Here is a 23,954-nt window from a genome sequence, read left to right on the forward strand (position 1 = left end):
TGCACAGAAGTTACCAAAAGCGATTAGGGTCTGGCTCTACCTGTGCCCCTCTGCCTGCCTTTCCCTTTGCTGTCTTGGTGCACAGGTAGCGCTGCGGGCAACACAAGAGACATGTACTGGGTCACTCAGATTTCGGGACTTGAGGTATTGACAACTCACCGGTGAGAGCCTTGAATTCCTCGAGGGAATCCAAATGTTTGGAGAACGGCGCCACTTTGGAGCCGTTGTCTAAGTCGCTTTTCAAATAAATTTTGGAAAATTCACAGCACAAAAACAAACAAAATAAACACACAAAATCGAATTGGGAACCGTAAAAAGCATCAAGTATTTTAAATTTTGGTTGTTTCTTTTTTTCTTTTTATAAGCTTTGCAAGTTGAATATTTGTCGCATTTTATTGTGGAAATTTCAGTGCATGCAAGGGGCGCCACGCGCGGAAAACGGGCAGCGGGTGAAAAGTTAAGAAGCAAACGCAACGATTAACCGACTTTCCTTTCACGAGACACTCGCCAGCAGAGGGAAATAAGAAAACGCGTCTGTTTGATTGAAACGCGCTGTGGAAACTGAAATGCCTTTTATTTTGCCACTAATTTTTTTTTGTTGTATTTCGGCTTTTTGTTTCGTACGCTCCTTTGGGCTGCTCCTGTAGCTGCTGCTACAGGGGATGGTTGGCAGCGCGACAGGATGCAGTCCCAGTCCCAGTTCCAGTCTCAGTCTCAGTCTCAGTTAAAGGCACAGCCAGTGCCGCACACAAACAAACAAACACACACACATAGACACAAATACACACGCACACTCGCACACAGATACAAATACAGACACAATTAGGGGAAGGCGACCAAAAATGCCAGCGTCAACTGCGACGCGTCGTGCGTCATGGTATATGAGAATCAGGGAAATTCCAAGAACCGCCACAGCAAAGAAATTTTCATTTCAAATCATGTTTTTTAGCCGCCCCCAAACCCTTTCAGCTGGCAAAAGCTTCAAAGCAAACTGTACATACCGCACACACACACACACACACATATTGCAGCTAGATCGGGCATTTATATATATATCTATATGTGCATGTGTATATACGTATGTATGTGTGTATGTAGGGGGTTGTAGGGCGCACAACAACAACCCGATAAAAACGGGCCAACTATTTAATAATAATGCACGGCTGCATTGCCTGAGCCGGCACGGCTTGCGGGGTTGCTCTATGTGTTATAGGCCTCGCAATAGGGGTGACTATGCCATTTGTATGCCCTGTACGCTTTCATAAAGGTTAAAGAGGGTATATTGGTTTTGTGCAACTGTTTGGCACAGGCACAGGCAAACGGCAGCATCTCTGTCTTTGTACAAGTGAAATATCGATTTTTGGGACATGTTTTTCCGGTTTGAAATAGCTCTTCCCATTCCATATAGAACTGAAATAATACTTATTTTACAGGTAGAACCTTTCGCTTTGGTATATGTACATGTATATGATATATGAGTAAATGTGTGTGCGCGTGTACTAACAAACATTCTAGGCACGGCACTGAGGGTATCTTTTAGTCGACTAGAACAGTCTGACTTGTTCATAATCTCACACACGGGCGCACACACGCGCAGTGTGTACATTTTATCATACTCAGTTTCGGGCTGCAACATTTCCGGTTCATTGTAATTTCCAATTAGACAAGACTAGGCTTGAACTCGGACTCGCGACTCGCGACTCGGGACCTCGAACTCGGCTCAGGCCCGACTCACAGCTGCCGCGTTTGAGGTTGGGAATTAATAAGGGAAAGCGTGCGTGTGTGTGTTGCTGCTGCTGTTGTTGTTTGTCCTTTCTACCCTTGCTGGCAATTGGAATTTATGGTATTTATTATTTTCGCTTGCATTTCTCTATTTTCTTTCGCTTTATTCACGCTTGTGACCATGAACAGCTGTGCGCGAGATGCTTTGATAGTATTCGTGGCGGCGGTGGTGGTGCTGCTGCTGCTTTGTTGGTGGTGGTGCTGCTGCTAGTGGAAGAGGTGGTGGTACTGCACCAGGATCAGTCACCCCACTTCAAATGCCACTGTCTGTGCGTGTGTGTGCGTGAGCTCGTGATGCGTGAGCCGTAATGCTGCCCATTAATGGGGTGATCCCTATTCAAATCTCTACTGCACCCCACAGCACCAAAAATGTCCTGCAATGTGCCAAAATAAGTGGATATTGATTGGTCTGATCGACTTGCTGATATCCTGTACCCAGCTTCGATTAGCCCTAAGACGAAATAGTTCCTGTGTTTAGATCATAACTGTGACACGTCAACAGATGCACATATACATATAGAAGATTTCATCCTGTCTAGCAATAAGTTATTAGGGCTATACAATATCAACACACAAGATTTGAAGTGTCCTAATATTCAAGGTATTCCCTTCAAAAGTCGTGTTATCGATACTTATCGAACGCAAATCGTTATGCTAATAAATTTTTATCTAAGAGATGCGAAAAGCCACGTTAACGAAACTTACCAAAAGGCAGAGAGTTGGTTAGATCCGTCAACTGTGGTTGACAATTCATATAAATAATGCTCATTTAGATTAGGCTGCTCTGGCAATGTAATCGATACTGGTGTTATCGATAATTATCGAACTCGAAATAAAAGTTATCTAAGAGTTGTTTTTATTTTTATGATATGTAAAGGATAGTATGAATATCATAGGATACAGACACTAGACTGGCATTGGAACCACCAACCTGACGGCTCAATTGCCGAGTTGTATATGCAATACATGTATATTCCTTTGCATTTGCACAGCTTTGCCTTAACAAATCACATTACAGGGTATACGAAACGGCAGCAAATTAACCCCTAACCTACACCACCACGCCACACACCACACACCACACACCACTGTGTTCTAACGAAGCATGCACAGTGGCACAGTCGGCATTCCATGGTGTGTGCGCGAGTTATCAAAAATATGTATCGCAACATACTTAGCAGGACGTGCACGTATGCAGACACACAACAGCCAGGAGACACACCTATGCATGAGAATATATATATATATATATATATGTATATATATAAAATAAAAGTTGCGTGTACACATATATGTGTTTATGTTTATCGGAACACAACTCTTTTGCGTTGTTTTTGTTTTGTTGTAGTTAAGCTAAGGATCTGCCATATTTTGCTTTACTAACACATCCTTGAACACGGGCTCAACCCCTGTTTAGGGTTGGCCCTTTGCATATGGACGAGGTGGTGATAGTTTATCATCAATCAAATGCTCACGTGTGTGTGTGTGTGAGTGTACGTGTGTATGTGTGTCTGGGCACTTGAAAATCCAATCCAATCTTTCATGAAAGCCTCGCTGCCCAGAGACAAAAACTGTCCTCAACTCCCAAACAAAAAGTGCCAAATGCTTTTCAAAGCTTAACCCTTTGATGACCCAATGTCTGGCAGCAACAAAATCTGAGGACAGGTTAGTTCCCAACTGGCAGCTAGTCAGCTCTTAAGGGTAGCGAAAATCGAACACAACCACCGCCACACAACAAAGCTAAAGCTTAGCAGATCTTCTCGTCAGATAAACAATTAACAAACCGAGCAGAACTATTTTGCGGGTTGCCCGTTTTCAAATCGTCCTCTAACTGTACAAAATGCTTAGTTACTAAACAAGAGTTGGGAGCAGTTATTTGACGCAGGCAAGCGAATAGGCAGGTTGCTGGTTCAAATCCCAGTCTAGTGTGTGTGGCTGTTGCAGCCAATGCTATTCATACTATCCTATACTTATCATAATAACGACTCAAAATAACTCTGAAAGGACATTTATTATTTTCAAGGCCGATGTTCGATAATTATCGATAACATTACCAGAGCAGCATGATCTTAAGAAGCATGAAAAGAAGTTTCTATCGCAGTTAAATGCACAAACCAACTCTCTTCCCTTTGGTTAGCTACGTGAATGTGATCTTTCGCATCTGTTAAGCTAGGTTCGGGAATTCTGAACCCCGTTTGCAGCCTTGGTTGCCATAGAGCTTGGGTTTTTGTATTTTAGCTAGAGATTAAGTAACTATAATTTATTAACTAGCTTTAAGAAGCAAAAGCTTTAATCTTATCTGTTATCTGTTATGCAACACTATACATTTTTATCGATAACAATGATCGATAATCGATAACATACGATATTTGCATGATATATCAATAACGATAGGCGTACATTTTCGGACATTTTTAGTGCTACCAAAAAATACATACAGCTGTCGTTTAGCCACTAAAACTAGGGAAAGTTAAGAGTAGGATTCGCAAAAAATAATATATATTTATATATAAATAATATATTAATTTGTTTTTCATTATGCACATGTTTTTCCATATTTCAACAGTCAGAAATTGGAATTTTAAGCAACGCTTTTTAATTAGCGAGCAAACACAGTATATGCAGTACGAAAGATGTAGGTATATAGTACGCTATATCTTTATATATATATATCAGTTAATTAGGAAAGTCAATTGGGAACCTTTTTCTTTTCCTGCCGATAAGAAAAACTCATGTAAAGTACACCAACACGCCAGGATTAGGCATGTGTGTTGGTCAGCAGAGACAAGCTCATAGACATGAATAAACAATTAATGCTGATACAGTAAAGAGTGAACGACTAGGAGATACCCTACACACAAACGAGTCATTTATGTGTATGCCAAATCGATATATTCTTTCTTCTCCATCTTCAAAAACACGCAATTTTAGTTGGAATGCAGTATGAAATAAAGCTAACCAAAATAAACATACTATGCCACATGCCACACAATAAGTTCATATTAATAATAGTCAATTCTTTTCGAGCTATTTACAAATGAATGTCTCAAAATCGTGATATGTATATCGAGATCATAGGAAAATGTGCGCAATTATCATCTGCATGTGCAGAAAGGTGTTATGCTCATTTTCAAATGGCTCGAGGGTATGTACTTATATATACATATATATATCCACTCTTAGTCATAGCTCGTATGGGGTCTATTGTCGTTTGACATTTTGGCTACGGCCACAAAGTTCGATCGATTAAACCGGAAAGAAAGCCACACTCATGTGAGCATGTGTGTGTGTATGTGTGTGTGTGTGTGTGTGTGTGTGTGTGTGTGATGGCTAGTTGCTCTTTTTTTTCTTTCTGTTTTAGATATTATTACAATTTGTTGCTGCTGTCGTTGGACGCCGCTTTGTGAAAGGATTTATCTAACATTTGCAGCTACTCTTCAATTGCTTTCCCTTTTGGCCGCAGGCACGCGCAACTGCAGCAACTGTCCGACTGTCCGACTGCCTGACAGTGAGCGTGTGTTTAATTGGTTTTTGTTTTTGTTTTTGATTAAAGGCAGCAGCAGCAGCGGTACCAGCAGCAGCAGCCGCTCGCAGCGCTTATGTATAACAGTTCTCAGGCAGCAGCCGCTTTATTTTTTAGTCTGTTTCTAAACCGGTTAACAGATTTTTAGTCGCTTGCCCTGCGACGCCAGAGCGGGCGGGCGGCCGTGGGGGAGGCGTGGCCGCAGCTGGAACTGGTTTACGTTTAATGGGCAGCTGGTGATACATCAGCAGCAGCAGCAACAGCAACAGCAGCAGCAGCAGCAACAACAACAACAGTTGCTTGTTTGTTTGCCAAGTTAATTTTATTTCATTTCAATTCGTTTGATTTGATTTCTTGTCAACACACACACACACACACACACACACACACACACACACACACACACACACGCACGCATGTAGCACTAATTTCTCAAATCAGCCTTCAGCTTGGCATGCTTCTCCTGCAGCTTACTGAGCCTCTTGGCCAGCGAGCGCAGATGAACGCTGGTGCCGCTCAAGGAGGTGACACTTTTGCCCGTGCTAAGCGCACTGTGCGAGATCTCATATTTCGGCAGCAAGGACTCATCCTCATCCTCATGCGCCTCATCCTGTTTCTTGCCGTGCTGTTTCTGCTGCTGCGGCATCTCTGTGCCATCGTGTGTTTGGCTCAAATACTGTTGCCTGGCAATGCTCAGAAAGCCAAGTTGGGCGCGCTTCAGATGCCTGGTGACCGGCGCCGGATCGAAGCGCATCAGCCGGCCAAAGCAAATGTGACGCAGCAAATGAAACTGACAGATGACCTCCTTCAGGTACATATTGTGCACGCCATGGTAGACATGCGTCCAGGATGATAGCGCCGTCACGCTCCACAGCTGACTGGAGTGCGTCGAGAAGTTGCCCAGCTTTGTGCTGGCCACAAACGCCACACAGCCGGCTAGCAGGTACTGTGAACGCCACTGGGCCAGCGTTTCGGCATCGAGCAGCTGTTTGGGATTAAAGGGCGCATGGTAGCACAGCTGGGCGGCGCCCCACAAGTATGCGACAAACTGATAGTCATCCAGAGAGTAGGCGCCCTGATTGCCCGCCGGCTTCAGATCGAACTGTGTCTGCAGGCGGCGCACACAGCTTAGATAACGATTGAAGAGCATTAGCGCGGCGGCGGGCTCATCGGCCGGCAGCAGGATATGCGCACGGAATAGACCACACAGAAAGAACACAAAGCTCAGCTCGTGCCCGGTGCCATAATCGACGCGCGTATAGTTGCCAAAGGAGCCGGCCAGATACTGGCCCAGTTCGCTGACATGCTCGCATTTGTTGTGCGGCAGCGCCTGCTCCAGCATATTGAAGATGTTCCGCAGCATGTGCAGTGACCAGGAGCGATACGCATCCGCAACGCTGGGCTTGCCGTGCGTCAGCCAGAGGGTCAGGCGATCAAAGATGCCGCACAGACGCAGCATGGTCGCGCTCACCGGATAGGCGTCCGGCTCCAGCTGCCGCACACCCTGGATCGCGGTGCTCGTCCGATTGATGTACGTGACCAGCTCGTGGTAGGCTATCGATTTGGGCCAGAGCACCATATCCGACTCCCTGCGCACACGCTGCACGGCTCCATAGTTGATTCTCTCAAAGTACTTGGTTATCTTGGCGTCCATGTCCATAACGAGCTCTTCCGCTTCCAATTTTCATGCACTTAACTAATTTTCCTTTTGCCCTTTTGCCTTGTGTGTGGGTTGGCAAAACAATCAAAATTGCTGAACTCACATCAATTTCAAAGCATAAATCAACTGAGAAGTCGACCAGCACGACATACCACGTACTTTTTATTCAAATTAAAGTCCAAACTTTGTGCAATTTACAGCTCTTCAATATTAGCTTTATATGTGTTTATATGGCAATTATTTTCTTTTCTTTAATTTGGGTTTCAAAAAACGAAGTTTTCTTAATCTTTGTATACTATGTAAATACAATAAAAACTATATGTACCTAATGTAATGTGGCCTGATTTTTGTTTTAAAATCGATATATTTCTAAATATAGTGATATATGTATTTTCAAATATCGAACACAAAAAAGTCTGAGATAAACTTAAAGAGCAAAAGTATATTTGTTAGGGCGCATGAAATGTGGGCAGTGGGTATTTTGCGGACTGTCAAACTTGCCTTTTCAACTCAATATGCGATTAAATGAAATATATTAAAATAACGCTCAATTTGTGCTAAATAATATAATTCATACGACATGTTGACCAAATATACAAATAAAATATTGCAAGTTGCGGAACTAGATCTTAGCTTGGGATAATGCTCACCTGAACATTGTTTTGATAATGTTGCGGTTATATTTAAAAAAAACAACTCGGCGTATGATTAATATTTTTGTAAATCAGTGTAAATAGACTGTTATAATTACTGTTTTTTTTTTTATAGAAGAACTAAATGAAACTAGAAAAAGATCAATTTCCCAACAAACAAGTTACTCTTACTGTAATATTAAACTAAATCAAGCAAATCGAAGAATCTATCGTCTATACAAAACATTTACTTATATCGTTTCTTACAGAATCTATAACAGCTGTAACTGCAACAGTAATAGTTGCAGTGCCAGCCTATGTTAGAGTTAACAGTGGGCGAGACCAGCTGCCAGCTGCCAGCGAGCGAAAGAGCGACATAGGCAGAGAATGAGAGGAGCATGAGCAATTTTCAGTGCAACGCAACAACATTTTGTAATAACTCTTGCACAAAAGCAAATTTGATTTGTGCGCGCACTAAGAGAGAACGTTTACGCCATTGCCGTTTGCCGTTTGCCGTTGCCTTTGCCTATGCCTTTACTTTTCGCCCAGCAAAAGCAGCAGCAGCATTATCAGCGCTCTCTTAAGGTGTTGGGCTTTTCGAGTGCCGCGCACGCCGCGTTCATTGACTAAGGTCTCGAAATAGTGTTTAAAATTAAATCGATGACTCAGACAGGTGACCGCGTCCGCTCACCCGCTCTAAAACCGACCGCCTCATCGTTGTCTGGCCTGACTAAGTACTTTCCGAGTGGGTTTCGTCCCGTTCAGTTGAGCAGTTGAGTGCATGCATGCGTCGACGTCGACGTCGACGTCGACGTCTCGCTGATTTCTTTGGACCAACGCGGCGTGGTGACAACAACGTCAGGCGGCAAATTGCCGACTCTCGCAATCGCTTGCTCACACACACACACACACACACACACACATGCAATTTTGGCATGCGTTTGTGTTTGTGCGCTTGTATGTACATACACAGTGCTCAGTTATTATTTGTTTATTTTATTTGTCTGTCGACAGCAGCAGAAGCGGCAGCTGCCGCCGCCGCACACTTTGAATAATTGGCAACATTTCTCTGGCCAACAAAACGATACAGGAAGTGCGAAGCAAGTCACGTACATACTTCGAAAACAGAACACAGCAGCAGCAGCAGCAGCAGCAGTCGGCAACGCAATGGGACAAATCTAAATGAGTGCAAGAGAGCAGCAGCAGCAGCAGCAGCGGTAGCAGCAGCAGCAGAAAGCAGCGTTGCCAAGTGATTGCGAAAAAGTTCAAACTGCGAGCAGCGGTAGTTTTGGCTTTTTTCAGCTTGTAAAACGGACAGCTCTATTTTTTTAATTTCATATTTCTCTTTTCAGAAAACGTACAACAACAACAACAATTAAACAGCTTGAGCATAATAATAGTATACTATTAGAAATGTAGTATTTAAATAGATTAATTAGATGAGTATGAAAATAAAAACTAGCCTCTTCCATTTTCTTATTCACCCCAACTAGCATTTTGCTTATCAAAGTTGGCAACACTGGCAGCAAGTGACAAGAGAGAGCCAACTGAGTTGTTTTGGAAACATAAACTGCAGCTGTGAGAATGTGTGTGTGTGTGTGTGTGTGTGTGGGTGGGTGTGTGCTCGTACGTGTGTAAGCAGCCAGGCTTTTTTAAATGCTCTCGTGGGTGTGTTTCGCACATGATCTGCAATGGCGCTTGAATTGCATGTTAATAGCACTCGTTGTCATCGGTCATCAGCCGGCTGACAGGCGACAATACTTTCAAAAACTATATGCATGCAATATGCACATACATACATACATACAGATTACAGATTACATACGCAAAGATATTTGTGCAGAGTTGTTGATATGTGATATACTCCACGTATTGTACAGTTGTGGAAACTTAAGTGAATTATTTGCCGATTGGGGGAATAAAGAAATAATGTATGTATGTATGTATGTATATTTTTGTGAATGGGTAGGATGAGCGCCAGAAACGGGCGAGAAATGAGAGATGCCAGACCGCGAATTTACAAGGAATTTGCCAACGATACGTGCTACGTAGAAAAGTAGACTGTAGGAAGCATATTATGTAGTAGGTAGGTATGTATGTATAAAATTAAGAGGAATCGTGTCACACATCAGAAGGTATTCTATAACCATTCGTATATTTATAGGTTAAGGTTGAAAAATAAACTTAGTCATCAGCTCATCAAATGCAATTATATATATTCATATTCTATTTAAGTTCTGATTTAATTTGCTTTGTTAATTAACAGAGATTCAGAGTGGAAGCTAAAGTTAAAACACAGCATACTTTTAAGGTGTCATTAAGAACTTTACATACCTAATATGCAACACACAAGTTAAAAATTAACAATTGTTTAACATAGAAAAACAAAGCCAAATGGACATTTAAAAAACACGCAAGCAATAAAAATATTTGGGCTCTAGCAAACTATTTAATACCCTTACCAGGCCTATAGTTTTGTAGGGGAAGGTACCTCAATAACAGCTAGCAGGTTCAAACCCGTTTCCTGACAGACTTGCAATGCCCTCTACGAAGAGAATATATATAATATAAGAGCTTATACCAAAACTCAAGGTTCTAAAACTGTTATCAGACGTTTCATGGAACTCAGAAGAGGTTAAATAAAATTTAAAATTAAATTTCTTAGCCTCCAAAATAAATGGAAAGTCTAACGAACGAACATTCTCGATTGTCGCCGAATATATATATACATATGTATATCCATTTATTCCAATCGAAAACTTGTTGAAGTTTGTCGATTGTTTATTTTATTTTGCAGCGCAATTTGATTGAAAACTTCTTGTCGCCTTGTCGCTGCTGATTGCAACGGTAGAAGTGGGAATAGGAATAGGAATAGGGATAGGAATAGAAGAAAGGGGTGTGGAAAGGCGGAAACTGGTTTTCGACTGCTGGCAAGAGATATACAATAAAGCCAAAGATGTCTCGTGGCAAACGGTGCTAACTGATTGGAAGAGACAAGAAAGCTAGAAAGAAAGAGAGAGAGAGAAAGAGAGAGAGGGAGAGAGAGCCAGAATCGAACAAATGTGCATAGAACGGATCGAATCGATTGGAAGTCCGACAGGATTGCGTAATTGCCGCTTTTCGCAGTGTACTGCAATTGGGGGCTGGGGGGGCAAAGCCATCGGGAAAGGAACAAACCAACAACAGCAAATGCTGTGGAACCGTTCAAATCGAATTCGTCGCGAGTACCAAGGTAAACACACTCAGCAAAACAACGAGCATTGGAGAGGAAAACAGTAGAAACCACTACAAACAGCAACAACAACAGCAACAGCAGCAACAACAACAGCAACGCGGCGCACACACAAAAGAATGACCCCAAAAAGAAAAAGAAGAAACAACAAAACAGAAGAAAAAAAACTGGTAGGACAACTTTTTGTTTCGCCTGATAGAAATCCACACACACACACACACACGCACACACGTTCAAGTCAAACTCGTACTCAAGCTTAAAGTCAAGTTAAAAAAAAAAAAAAAAAAGACACACACACAAAACACAAAAAATCCCCAAGCTGATTTAGCTATTGCTAATGCTATTTATTGCTGACTTGACTCGGGGACTGGTTGCAGCGATCGCGCCTAATTTTGCATAACAGACTGTTATGTTATTAACAGTCGGAATCGATGGCAGTAGACAACAGCGCTCAAATGGTTTGGCTGCTGGCTAAAGATGAGCTGCGACGTCATGACTTATGAGTGCGTGAGATAGCTAGGCAGAAAGCGGGAGAGAGCGAGAGAGAGAGGAAGAGCGAGAGCAGGACATGGTGTAAACGGTGCATGGGCAAAAAACATTGCGCAAGACGCAACCGATCGGGTTCTGTGAACCCCACCTAACACACGTACATTGCTTATAAAAGTTACAAAGGTAGCGACGCTCTGTTGTTGTTGTTGTCACTCGCTTCAATAGGCAGACATATAGCTAAGTGTGTGTGCGTGTATAAACGTAAGAACATGCAAAGGTAGTGGAGTATATGTATATGTATATATATATGTGTGTGCCTGCATGTGGGTAGGTAGAAACCAGTATAGTAGTCGTATCCAATGTGTTTGTTATTGTTGTTGCTGGTATTGGTTGTCTTTGTCACCAGCGTTGACTTGATTAAAGAACGCGCGAGCACTGCACAAAAGAGAGAAGTTCGAATGCAGAGAGAGCGCACAAGAGCAAGGGCGACCGAGCGTAAGAGTAAATCAATGCAACTTAGCCAAGGTGTAAAAGCCGCACACACACACACACACAAAGGCCCACTGCATCTGTTTGTTTTTAGAAGGAAGCAGTTTTTGTTGTTTCTCTCTGATTGCTGCAGGATACATAAAATCACAAAAGCAGCTGTTTTAGTTTAAAGATCAACCCGCGAAATATATAATCTAGATAAGATTTATATTATTTGCCTAGTAACTGATTTTGAAGAGTACGACTTGAAGCTAAATTAACGGGAAATTTTAGTGTAATTATCGATTAGATTATTTAAAGAATCGAATCGTCTTGAATATTCAGGCTTCTTGCCTGTCAGACTGTAACACGAACTCAATGACTCTCAAACTCTAACAGTTGACTGTTAAGCAGACTTGGTCAGAAAAAGAAATAGAAGAATATAACTTGAATATATTTTGAATAGTGATGCAATGATTATTATTTGAAAATGTTGCTAATCAATTCCGCTTGACTGAAAAATATTGGATTCGATATTCGATGTGCAGTGAAACAATATAATAAAGTCCCATATTAAATAATTGATGTTATTCGAAATATTCCACTGTCCAACGTGGGAAATTTTACAAGTATGTTTGTATGTATTTTCAATATGCAAATAAATGTTAAGGGTGCTCCGCTCTCTTATACACTCTCTTATCGGTTACGATCGCATATGTCGATGCCAGCCAGAGATAAATTGAGTGAAACACACGTATGCATGTATTTATCTATTTTATTAAGAGAGAGAGCGAGAGAGAGAGAGCAAGAATAAAAAGGTAGAAAGAGTTGGATAGGCAGAGCGAGAGTGAGAGGGTGTAAAAAACGCACCTGCTTCTGGTTTGCCAACAACAGCGACGTCCAATTCGCTGTTGCTGAGATTGTTCTGCAATTGCAGCAGCCCCGTGCCGCAAGTGCTTGAGCTGGTGATGTTTTTCATGCAGCCAGCTTTTATTGTATTTGTATGTGGTAATTGCAAATGGGATGCTGATGTCACAGAGGCGTACACACGTTTTGCTGTTTTTTTCTTTTTTTGTTTTTGTTTTTGATTTTAACCGCTGTTAACTGTTTTCACTGTTGTGCTTTTTGCTGTTATCAGTTATGATAACGCCCAGCGCCTGTGCGCGATGTACTTGTTACCGTGTTTAAAATCACTTTTCTTGCCGTTTGCACTTCACATTGTGTGTTGAGAACTAGATTGCAAAGATTTATGAAATGCCAGTTGTAGGCAATTAGAGTTGAGATTTTTTTTTTCTCTTTTAAACTTAAGCGCGCGCGCGCGCGCCGCTGCCGCTGCTGCGTCTGCGTGTGTATGTGTTGCGACTACTTTGAGTGCATGTGTGTGAGTGTGTGCGCGCGCTCGCGTATGTGTGTGTGCCTTTCAGCAGAAAAAAGGTGCAGCGCAGGCATTGCGAGAGCAGAATTGTAAATTAAAAAAAAAAAATAAAGGAAAACAAAAAGAGTAAAAGAGCGAAAAGAATGGACGAACAAGCGACGCTTTGGTAATTTTCTGCACTTCTCGAGTCGCGCTTAATTGAAGCTTTTGCTTAAAGCGCAAATGTTGCTGTTGTTTTTGTCTGACCCACGCAGCTCATATGCATTGAGTGGCTTTTGCATACAAATTTGTTGTTTTCCTTTTGGAACGAGTGCAACTGTGTGCGAAATCAAAAAAAAAAAAAACAGCATGCACACACACACACACATATGCATACACATATGTGCATATTAATGTACGCATGTTTTGTACGCTGCGGTGCGTACTTTTTGAGTGGCTCCACTCTTAAAGATGTTGGGCTCAGCGCACGCACTCACACACATACACGCACAATAATTTATCTTGTTTTGGCGTATTTATTTATGCACATACATATGCATATGTATTAGCATTTAGGCTGCACACACATACACAAAGTAATTGTAACTGAATGAAATTTTGAAATTTGATTTTTTTTCACTGTTGTTTTTATTAATTGTTGTTGCTAAATGCGAGGGTGTTTTTTTTTTTTTTTGTTTTTGATTGCAAACAGAATGAACAATTGGCGGTATGCATTTAATGTTGCAGCAACCGCAAGCGAGCAAGAGGAAGCAGAAGAACACAACATGGCCAGCAGCACACGCGCATCGCCTAAATTTAACTGAATGAGCACTCTCACACACACGCACACACATACACACACAGTCACACACCTATACAGATAAAAACATCGACACAGCAGCAAAGAAATAATCAAAATCAAATCTTATAAGTTATATGTATGTATGTATTTTGAGTTAACACATTAAGTACACAAATGAGCACCAAAAAAAACAAAAAGGGGGTATGTAAATTTAACAAAATGAAATAACTAAGAAAAAAAACACGGCAAAAAATAAATAAAACAACTAAATATCTACACACAATAAAAAAAATAAATATATATATATACACACACACACAGGCACACGCAGAAACAACGCACAGAGCCCCGCGTGACGAGCTGGCGGGGGGAATGTGTATGGCGCAGACGGGGTGCGGGGCGAACAGGCAGACGCGGCAACGATGACGACAACGAAAAAATCGCGGAAACACTGCGAAACACGCAACGCGCAGAAGCGAGAGAAACTCATCGACTGAATCGGAATCAATACAAAGAACGACAGTAGCTCGCTCGCTGGGCCGACTGACTGGCAACACGGCTCCGTGTCTGGGCTCTTGCTGCTGCCTGTTTGACTGGCTGGCTGTTTGGCTGTCTCTGTTTAGTTTGCTAACACACAAACGATGACAACTACAACCGCACAATGTGATCAAGCCCCAAACCCAATACAACAACTCACCAATACCAGAAAAGCAAACATGCATAAATACACAAATACACGCGCACGCAAGCGCTCTCTTCATTCTTCTTCGTGCGCCTGTTAGTGGCATACGTGTGACTAATACAGCGTGGAGAGCCGAGCCGAACCGAACCGAACCGAACCGAACTGAGCCGAGTCGAGCTGCGCTGTTGCCTTTTGCCGCTCATTTACTTTGCGCTCGATTTCGCTCACTTGTTGTTTGTGGCGCGGCCAGGGCATAGAAGAACAGCAACAACAATACAACAGACACGCTGCGATTGCCTGTACGTGAGTGTGTGTGCCCGTGTTCGTGCTTGTGCTTGTGCTTGTGTTTGTAAAGAAAAGCAAAGTACCAGGCATCGTCGTCAGTGGCGCTGTGTTGCCTGTTGGCAAGGTGGGGAAGGGGTATCATTTGCATCTGTGTACCCAAAACAGGCTAAAGAGTCCACAAAAAAGCAGGTAGGCCAACTACAGACACACATAAATACAAACTCATATACAGGTATATTCAAGAATATGGGGCAGGTTCGATTCAAAAACAATGTGTTTCACGCACTTACAGGATTTTCAGATTTAATAAAAAATAATCTGTTAAGCTGCACATAATCTGTACACAAATTAACAGTTACTGTTCTGTTAAAGTTGTTGACTGTTAAACAATTAAATATGAATATGTATGTACATATATGTATATACATATATGCATGTATATACAAACATAAATAAAATACAAGCTTCAATTAATGTTTGTATGTTAACATGTATTCACAAGTTTTCCGATCATTTGGCAAACAAATAAATGGGTAAATTTGATGACTGGGATAAATTAAAATGAAGTGGCAATCATTTGTTAAAGTACAATAGAATTAAATGTTAAAGCTGGAGAAATATTCTGAAGACAACTAAACAAAAACACATACATACATATGTACATACATACACACATATTCCGTGTACAAACATACATATAGACAAAGTTAGCAAGCAAGTTTAACAACTAGCTGTATGGATGTGTGTGTGTGTGTGTATGGATGTGTGTGTGTGTGTATGCATGTGTATGTGTGAAAGTATGAATGCGTTTCCTATGGTTGTCTGTTTGCATGTATTGCGGGTACTGTCGGATGACACTCACATGTGTGTGCGTTGTGCTTTTGTTGTTGCGCTGTTGCACGTCGTCAGATGTGGAGAGAGGCTGTAATGCAGGTGGCGGTCGGCTGGTCGGTCTGTCGGTCGGTTGGCCGCTCGGTGGATGGTGAAAGAGCGAAGGAGTTGTCGCTGATGTTTTTGTTGCTGTTGCGCCGGCCAAACAGCCAGTTGGTCAACTGATGATGCAGCAAATGAGCGGGATAAGACCTCCGATCTTGTCGCTTATTGTTAGAAAGGAACAAGTTTTTTCTTGATTTGGTTTCTTTTCATTTTTCCCCATTTCCCTTACAACAGCAACGTTCAACTTTGCATTCGCTTGTCGCATCTACTGTGGCCAGAGCTTGCGTGCGTGTGTGTGTGTGTGCGAGAGGCTAAGAGAGTGGGAGCGCCGCAGCCGGAGAGCGTACACATGCAGGGCGTAACAGCGACTCTCTGTTGGAGCTCAAAAAAGCTAACGCGCGTGTTGCCTATTCTGGAATGAGATCGCTGCAAAGCTGCGAGCGCGCCTAACAGCGCTGCTGTTAAATTAACAGACATTTTTGAAATATTTTCACCATGACTGTGCCAACGGACAGTAGCAGCGGCAGCAGCAGCAAAAATAACATTAGTAGCAGCAACAGCAACTGCGGTCGGCTACTGCGCGCCAATTGTTGACATACATACAAATACAACTACATGTATGTATGTACGTAAATGTACATATGTGTATGTATGTATGTATGTATGTATATATTGTATTAGTGCATGCAATGTGACTTATTTAGTTTGTCAAAACTTCACACGTGCTTGTGTGTGCGTGTGTTTGTGTGTAGCCACTAAATGGCCAATAAGAGTTCAAACGCTTTCTTACCAAATTTCTATTCTCAGCGTAACTGGTTTTGACTTGATGACACATATGTATGTATGTAATGTGAATGTCTTTCTAAAAAGTGTGTTTAATATCTGGTATCGATATTTAGTGTCGGTTATCGATAAATCGAACTGCATCTGGCAGGTTAGGTTTTATCTCAACTTTCACATTAACTTACTACACTTGACTTTATTATAAATAAAGCTTATCTAGTTAGCACACGGAATCGAATATCTATAATCTATCAAGGCTGCGATTATGAAAGCTGATAAATCATGATGTACGTACACACATACATGCATACATACATGCACAGGTACTTAAGTAATTTGGGGTCGAGGTTCAAGTTGATTTTTAGTTTTTTCGTTCATAAGTTATGTTGACAGGTATTCAATTAAAAAAAAAAAAAAAAAAAAATGGACGGGTCTACTATTTATATCAAATTACGCGGTTACAGTGGTTCGAAGTTAAGGAAACCCGAATTACGTAGAAATACGAAAATACATAATCGTTTAATTTAATTGCAGATAATTTGCCCAGAACAATTCAAATATCTAGCTATGCTATGAGAAAAAATGTTACAATTAATATATCTGCTAAAGTTGAACAATCAATTGCAATTATTATTATTTATACAGTTGTTCACCACAAGAAAAACAATCAAATAGACAGTGGTAGCTAGATAAAAGAGTTCTTGAAAAAGAACTAAGAGGAATACTGCAATGTGCGTTAAATTAGGAAAAGTCGAGAATGTATAACAGACACAGTGCGTATGCGATATATGTACATGCGTATACGTATGCGTATGTATGTGTGCATGCATGCATGTGTGCATGTGTGTGTGTGTGTGTGCATGTATTGCTCGCAGTTTATCAGCTGCCATAACAATGATGTGCTGTTCTTTATGAACTTAACATTATGTGTGAAAGGCAAAGAAGAAGAAACGGCAGTGACAGTGGAAATACAATAAAAATAACAATAACAATAACGACTATATCAACAGCAACAGCAGCAACAACAAGAACAACTATAATAATAATAATAGCAAGTTGCGTGAGACGGTCTACTAGAGTGCATGTGTGCTTGTGTAGAAATTAATAAGTTCCAGTTAAAGACCAACTGAATCATTTGTTGTCGCACAATCAGACAAGCAAACATAAAACACAGATGAACACAAACACAAACACACTCACGAAATAAAACAGCTGCGAATTTAATGTCCAAGAGCAAATTAGAGAGACAGAGACAGAGTGTGTGTGTGTGTGTGTGTGTGTGTGTGCGTGTGCGTCTGAGTTTGTGTAAGTGAGAGACAGATAGTAACAGATACATAGCATGTTATAATTTATATCTACATATCTATGTATGTTAAATAATAACATTTCCACAGAGCCCCCATTGATGTATAGACAGGAATTGACAGATATATATATATATAAGTATATATATATGTATATATCTATATGAATATATAAATATATATAAAGTGTATCTTTTGGTTTCGATGCTCCTTGCGTTTACTGTTCGTTAGATGCTGTAGATTGAGACGGTCGATTGACTTTTGGTCGACTTCTCGATGCCCAAAAGTTCGTTCAATTTGACAAAATCATCGGAGCCACCCGTTTCTAGGCTCAGCTGGGAGCTCTGTTGGCGTTTTGAATCCACCAGATTTGAGGACTTTTCGAGCGGCTGATTCTTTTGGTTACGTTGCCGGCGCAGCATATTGATGTGTGAATCCTCGCCCAGATCGCTCGTCTTGCGCGGATCCTTATAGCCGAGAAAGACATCGGTGTTCAGGCTTTTGTGCAGCGGCACGGGCGGGCCCAATGGCAATTGTTGCTGTTGCGTTTTGATGTCCTGTTTCTGTTTCTGCTTCTGCTTCTGCTTCTCGCTCTTCGCCAGATATGGCTCCAGCTCCTGTTCCTCCTCACCCTCCTCCTCATTGCCATCAGTTTGTGATGAGGATGTCTCCTGATTGGGCAGCTCACCCAAAAAGGCCCGCTGTAAATACTCCAGGGGCTGGCGCGCAAAAGACAACATCTCGCAAAAGATCAGATCCTGTATGGTGTAAAAGTCGTTCAGCACATACTTGAGATAAGTTCCCATCAGGCCAGAGTACGCATCCGGCCAGTTGGACAGCGAGAGCACACACCATAGCTGATACGAGTGCACGCCGAGTGCGACATTGCCCATTATCTTCTGCAGATGCTCCAGGCTGCTGAGCAGCATATAGTTCTGACGATGTGCCTCCATTATGGCCGGCTTTTCCCATTGCGGCGGTGCGAACGGCTGCTCCCGACAGAGCTGAGCACAGCCCCAGATATATGGCAGAATGTTGCGATCATCGATCACGTTATTGTCACGCACACTAGTCGGGACCAGGCGAAAGAAGGTCATCAGGCGGCGCACCAGATCCAGATAGCGTTGAAACAACAATAGGGCCGCGGCCACAGTATCCTCGCTTTGCAATATACTCGACTTGAACAGGCCGCACAAAAAGAACAGGAACATTAGCTCATTGCCGGGTCCGTAGTCGTAATGATGTAGGCTACCAAAGGAGCGAGACAAATACTGGGCCAGCTCATTGACGTGCTTGCAGTGCGGCTTCACCTGGGACTCCAGTATGAAGAAGACCTTCTCCTGCACCAACTTGATCCATTGCCGATATGCGCGATGGCATTTCTGGCGCAGCGAATGGGTCGATTCCATCGTATCGAGTCTATCCTCGCCAACACAACGGAGCAGTCCCTGACCGGCGCCCAACGGATGACATTGATATACCAGACGATCCAGCCAATTGAAGATTTTGCACAATTTAAGCATCTGCTTGGACACTGAATAGCCGCCGACCTGACGATGACCCTGTATGGCCATGCTAGTGTTATTTATGTATGCCACCAGGTCATAGTAGGCCCGAGATCGTTTCCATTTGCCCAGATCCTCGGGAGTGCGCACACATTTTGTGTAGATCCGTTGTGCAAATGCTGATGCCTTCAGAGCGTCGGCCGTGGGATCGACCACATCGTATACCTGTTTGCTGCTCATCTCGCACTATATTCTATGATTATATATATATACATATGTATATATATGTAAATATAACTATATATATATATATATATTATGTTTGACTCTAAATTCAGGTGATTAATGAGTTTTGATACCTGGTGCAGGGCCTGTTGGGCATAAAACTTGATGAGATCCCCGAGTTCTTTATAAGTTTATATTAATCACAGCTTACTAAGCGCATGTCAAATAGATGAGTGTAACTTGTGTAAGTTTTTTTTTGTCCCATCAAAAACCATAATCAAAATCCATACATTTATGCAACATGACTTGAACTTATGAGAACTGCAGAGAAAGGCGCCCTCTCTCTCGTTTACACGCGTGTTCATGCGATTTATAACCTACTCACTTGCCTCTTCAATTATGTATCGCCTTTCCATGCAGTTCTCATTAGCTCTGGCCTTTAGTGTTTATCTTTTATGCAGTTTTCTAAGGGGTAATTGGTCTTTATATCACTTAATTGAATTAATTTTCTTTCCTATTTTTTAGATTTGACGCTGGCACTGGCCTATCTATATTCGCACATTCACAAGTTATGGCCGTAATCAGCATAAAATAAAGTCCATATAGACTAATACTTGGAAGGCCTATCTAAACTCATTGTGCGTGTGTGTGTGTGTGTGTGTGTGTGGTCAAAATTACCGTAGCACATTGCCACTCAAATGTTAGATAGCCCGATTAGAAGCATATACTTAGCAGTCGCTCAATAAGTCCATGTCAAGACCCAGTGCCAGTAGACGAGACAAGTTGTCAAGGCAAGTTGTGTTGTTTGCGATCCGGGTGAGTAGTCAGCCAAATTGTTTACTTTAACTACTTATCGTTGATGCATATACTATATAGAATCGCATCACAATATGAAGAATCCGTTGTGGTTCCTGTTTTGGCTGATTGTGCTGCTTTTCGTGTCGTTTATTGTGGCGCTTCTTGGTGCATTTTTCTACATTTGGACCTATTTGTTAGCCCAATGCAGCAGCTGTTTTCGGGTGAGCTATCCTGTACTATAATACATAGACTGTATATTTATGTATGCTCCTTCTCTCTCTCTCTCTCTCTCTCTCTCTCTCTGTCTCTCTATCTCTCTCTGTAGAGTGTTGCCGAGTTCTTTTTGAAGTGCCTGCAGTTTCCAGGCTATTGTGCGGCCGCCATGTTGAATTGCCAATCGTTGTGTTAGGCAAATTAATCGACTCTCGCTGACATCGATAAATCACAGCACAAACAATCGAAGTGTGTTCGCACTAGAGATGGTATTTTTCTTACACGTTTGGGCACACTTAACGCCCACAACAAGTGCAAGGCAATCAGCTTGCTGTCAGAAAGATTAGCCCTTTAGATAAGTAAAAATTGGCTTTACCATTTTATAGGCTACACACACAATACACTTACAAAAACTTTGTGTACATGTGCGTGTGCGTATGTGTGTGTGTGTGTGTATGCATATGTGTCATCTCAGTATGCATTTACGTAGTATAGTTGATAAATCGTACTATTTTAATATCATGTTAATTTGTTATGTATCATATAATAAAATGTTGTTCTAAACTCAAGACTGTGTCCCAAGTTCGGGGATCGAAGCTCTGTAAGGCCGGAATTACCCTAAGAGGGAAATTGTCAAGTGAAATGCTCTAGTTTTCTAGGATATCTTCTAGTCAGCACGTAGAAATTGAAACTATGCAGGGCAGATATGACAGAGTGCCCAGCTAGTTCCCATGACATCATAACTTTATCAATTTTTGCACACTCTCGTCTAATTGAATCTTGAATCTTTATTGGCTTCAACTACATTTAAACGTTGGGTTTAATTTGTAGCGTCATAAAATCAATGTTATCAAGCGAAAATGATTTCTCAAGCAGTGCATCGCGCTACAATTTATATATACATGTATTCACTATATAGTTTCTGTATAGTTAGTCCGATAAATATAGAGATACATATATACATATATATATATATAAGGGGAGCAGCTGTCTCTGTCTGGTGGGAGGGCGTGTAATCTGCGGATCATTTTGAGATTAGCGCGTTTGCTTGTTATTACTATGATTTTTTTGCAAAAATCTAGAATCTATTTATTTTGTTCTTCTTCTTCTTCTTTTTCTTCGGTTTTTTGGATCAGCGCCAAATTGTGAAGAGGAAGAGCAATTATCTAAAAATAAAATGCGCTGCGCTGTGTCGGCAATAGATAGAGAGCTACAGCTAGATCTAGATAAATACATACACATGCACAGATTTATTTGCCATACATGTGTGCGTATATATTGTGCATACGCGTATATATCTCTAGATGTATGTATATATATATATATATATATTATATGTGTGTGTATGTGTGTCTCTGTGTGTGTGTGTCTGTGTGTGTGTGTGTGTATGCACGTTCGTGTGCTCTCGCTTCTATGAAAATACATACAGACGCGCATGTAAATTAGTGTGTTAGCATGTACATCTGCACATGCATATGTATATACATTTATACATTCACATATACATATGCATATACATTCGTATATATATGTATATATGTATAAAAATGAGTATTAATCGTGTGTAGACCGTGGGCGCTGTACAATGCCCTGCAGCCAAGACGAAGACAGGCAACTGATGCGACTGCGGTTTTAGTTTTTTGATACCCTTACTGCGGGTACTTTGATATATGTGCACGATATGTGCATAGCTGTTAGCGCTGCAAGCCAAGTGCTTGGTCACAGCTTTTCCCATGCAAATTTATACAATTTATTCGATTTGATTTCGTGCTAGGTTGTGCATATACCCTATAATATATAATGGATATCTAATATAGGTTGGATGAGCATATTGAAGAGCTTTCGCGCTTATATAATCAATTGACAATTGTTTGGCTGTTCTTTCAGCCGTATTCCTATTTAATCGACTCTTGTTGAATGCTCGAACTTGTTGGGAATTGCAAGCAACGAACGAGAAATAACAGTCTATTTGCCAATTGGAGCTAACAAGTTTGGAATGGAGGCTATTGGTGAGTTCCCAAATCAGTTCACAGTTCTTTTGGCAATTCGCGAGAATTCCCTTATATAAAAATCATAAATTGTACGAAAAACAGATATCTTATCTTACTCAAAAAAAAAAAAAATGAAAAGCCCTTCAAGTTTATTCAAAATTCACCAAAGCCGAGCCCATAAATCGTTATGCTGTACAAGGTTTTTATGAGAGAGATTTTTTCTATTTAAAATTTTTAAACTTTAGAAAAACACTTCAGCATTAGAAAATATGTGAATTATGCTTTAGATAGACTGTGACGCTCCAGAGTGTATATGGTTTTGCAAGTGTCTAAAAGGGTATTCAAATTGTGTCACAGCAGCTGACTTCCTTGCCTCGCTTTTGTGGTTGTTGTTGTTGTTTTTTTGCATAACCATCCCAAAACCGTGTCCCGTTGCCATTCGCAGAGTCAAGCCCAGACACAGGTCCGTGGATGATTATGGCTATTATGCGATCGCCCACGCATTGACGAGTATCTGTGCCACAACGCGCAATCCGTCGCAGACGTAATGACTGTGTGGCGACTGTTGTCTCCACGGACCCGCCCTGCCCGCCGCCCTCTAACCATTCGGCTGCCCCTGTCATACGTTTTATTGTCAGCTAACATTTATCAGGCCATTTTGAGCATTTTATTTTAGATAACTCAATCATAGCCAGCAGCAGCAGCAGCAGCAGCAGCACCTGTCATCTGGGCAAAATTCTATGACGCACAACAGACATGATTTGCAGGCAGGGGGAATAAATAGTTAAAGAACTGGACAGCCCCAAAGGGGCACATTAAAGAGGCATACAACAGCAATGCAAAGCAACAGGCAAGCACGACTCTTAGATACTCTCTAGCCAGCAAGGGAATAGCCCCAAGCAGCTGACTCAAACTTAAGAAGCTCGCAAAAATCTGACCTTCCAGTTATATAGCAGAATTGTAAATCTTTCTTTTGCTGAGCTAATAGATAATATCTTGAAAAACGAAAACATTCTCAATACTTTCTCAAGAGCTATATTACATATTTTGCAAAGATTTTGCACACATTTAAGTTTGTGTTTTCACTCAGTAACTGCCTTTAGCTATATAATAGAGCTGTCCGACATATACCCTTTCTGTAGCAGTCCCTGGCGATAGACTTAAGACGAGCGAAATGACTATATCGACAGTTGATACTGTTCAAGAATATATATGCTTTGTAATATTCTCTTCTTCTCTCTTTTCCTCTCCCTATCAATGTCTGCCTCTGTCTCTCTCTCTCTCTCTCCC

The 23,954-nt window shown here is 41.5% G+C and overlaps 2 protein-coding genes and 2 long non-coding RNA genes across 7 annotated transcripts in view; 2 read left to right on the forward strand and 2 right to left on the reverse strand.

Moving 5' to 3' along the window:
• sd (TEA domain transcription factor 1 homolog scalloped) overlaps positions 1 to 23,954 on the reverse strand; it is a 66,810-nt gene that overhangs the window by 18,632 nt on the left and 24,224 nt on the right. For 2 of the 4 annotated variants that reach the window (XM_015171252.3, XM_032439684.2), the window contains exons 1-2: positions 14,256 to 14,385; positions 12,657 to 13,018 (exon numbers count right to left, since the gene is read on the reverse strand). The exons of 1 other annotated variant lie outside the window; for it this stretch is intronic. In XM_015171252.3, coding sequence (XP_015026738.1) covers positions 12,657 to 12,765 — 109 coding nt within the window. In that variant the 5' untranslated portion in view covers positions 12,766 to 13,018; positions 14,256 to 14,385. Of the gene's footprint in view, positions 1 to 159; positions 570 to 12,656; positions 13,019 to 14,255; positions 14,386 to 23,954 lie in introns of those variants that run through there. One more of the 4 variants, XM_032439683.2, reaches the window with a different exon arrangement.
• Positions 8,094 to 9,504, forward strand: LOC116652027 (uncharacterized). The gene is made up of 3 exons (XR_004305032.2): positions 8,094 to 8,554; positions 8,688 to 8,879; positions 8,950 to 9,504. It is a non-coding gene; the product is annotated as an uncharacterized lncRNA (long non-coding RNA).
• Positions 14,648 to 21,231, forward strand: LOC26530980 (uncharacterized). Its single transcript, XR_001450021.3, has 4 exons — positions 14,648 to 15,098; positions 20,188 to 20,478; positions 20,539 to 20,681; positions 20,786 to 21,231. It is a non-coding gene; the product is annotated as an uncharacterized lncRNA (long non-coding RNA).
• Positions 17,825 to 19,747, reverse strand: LOC116652026 (serine/threonine-protein phosphatase 2A activator). The gene has a single exon (XM_032439685.2). The coding sequence runs from the start codon at positions 19,675 to 19,677 to the stop codon at positions 18,160 to 18,162; it is 1,518 nt and encodes a 505-aa protein (XP_032295576.1). The 5' UTR covers positions 19,678 to 19,747; the 3' UTR covers positions 17,825 to 18,159.

The sequence above is a fragment of the Drosophila virilis genome, chromosome X (assembly GCF_030788295.1).
Source record: "Drosophila virilis strain 15010-1051.87 chromosome X, Dvir_AGI_RSII-ME, whole genome shotgun sequence".
Classification (NCBI taxonomy): Eukaryota; Metazoa; Arthropoda; class Insecta; order Diptera; family Drosophilidae; genus Drosophila; species Drosophila virilis.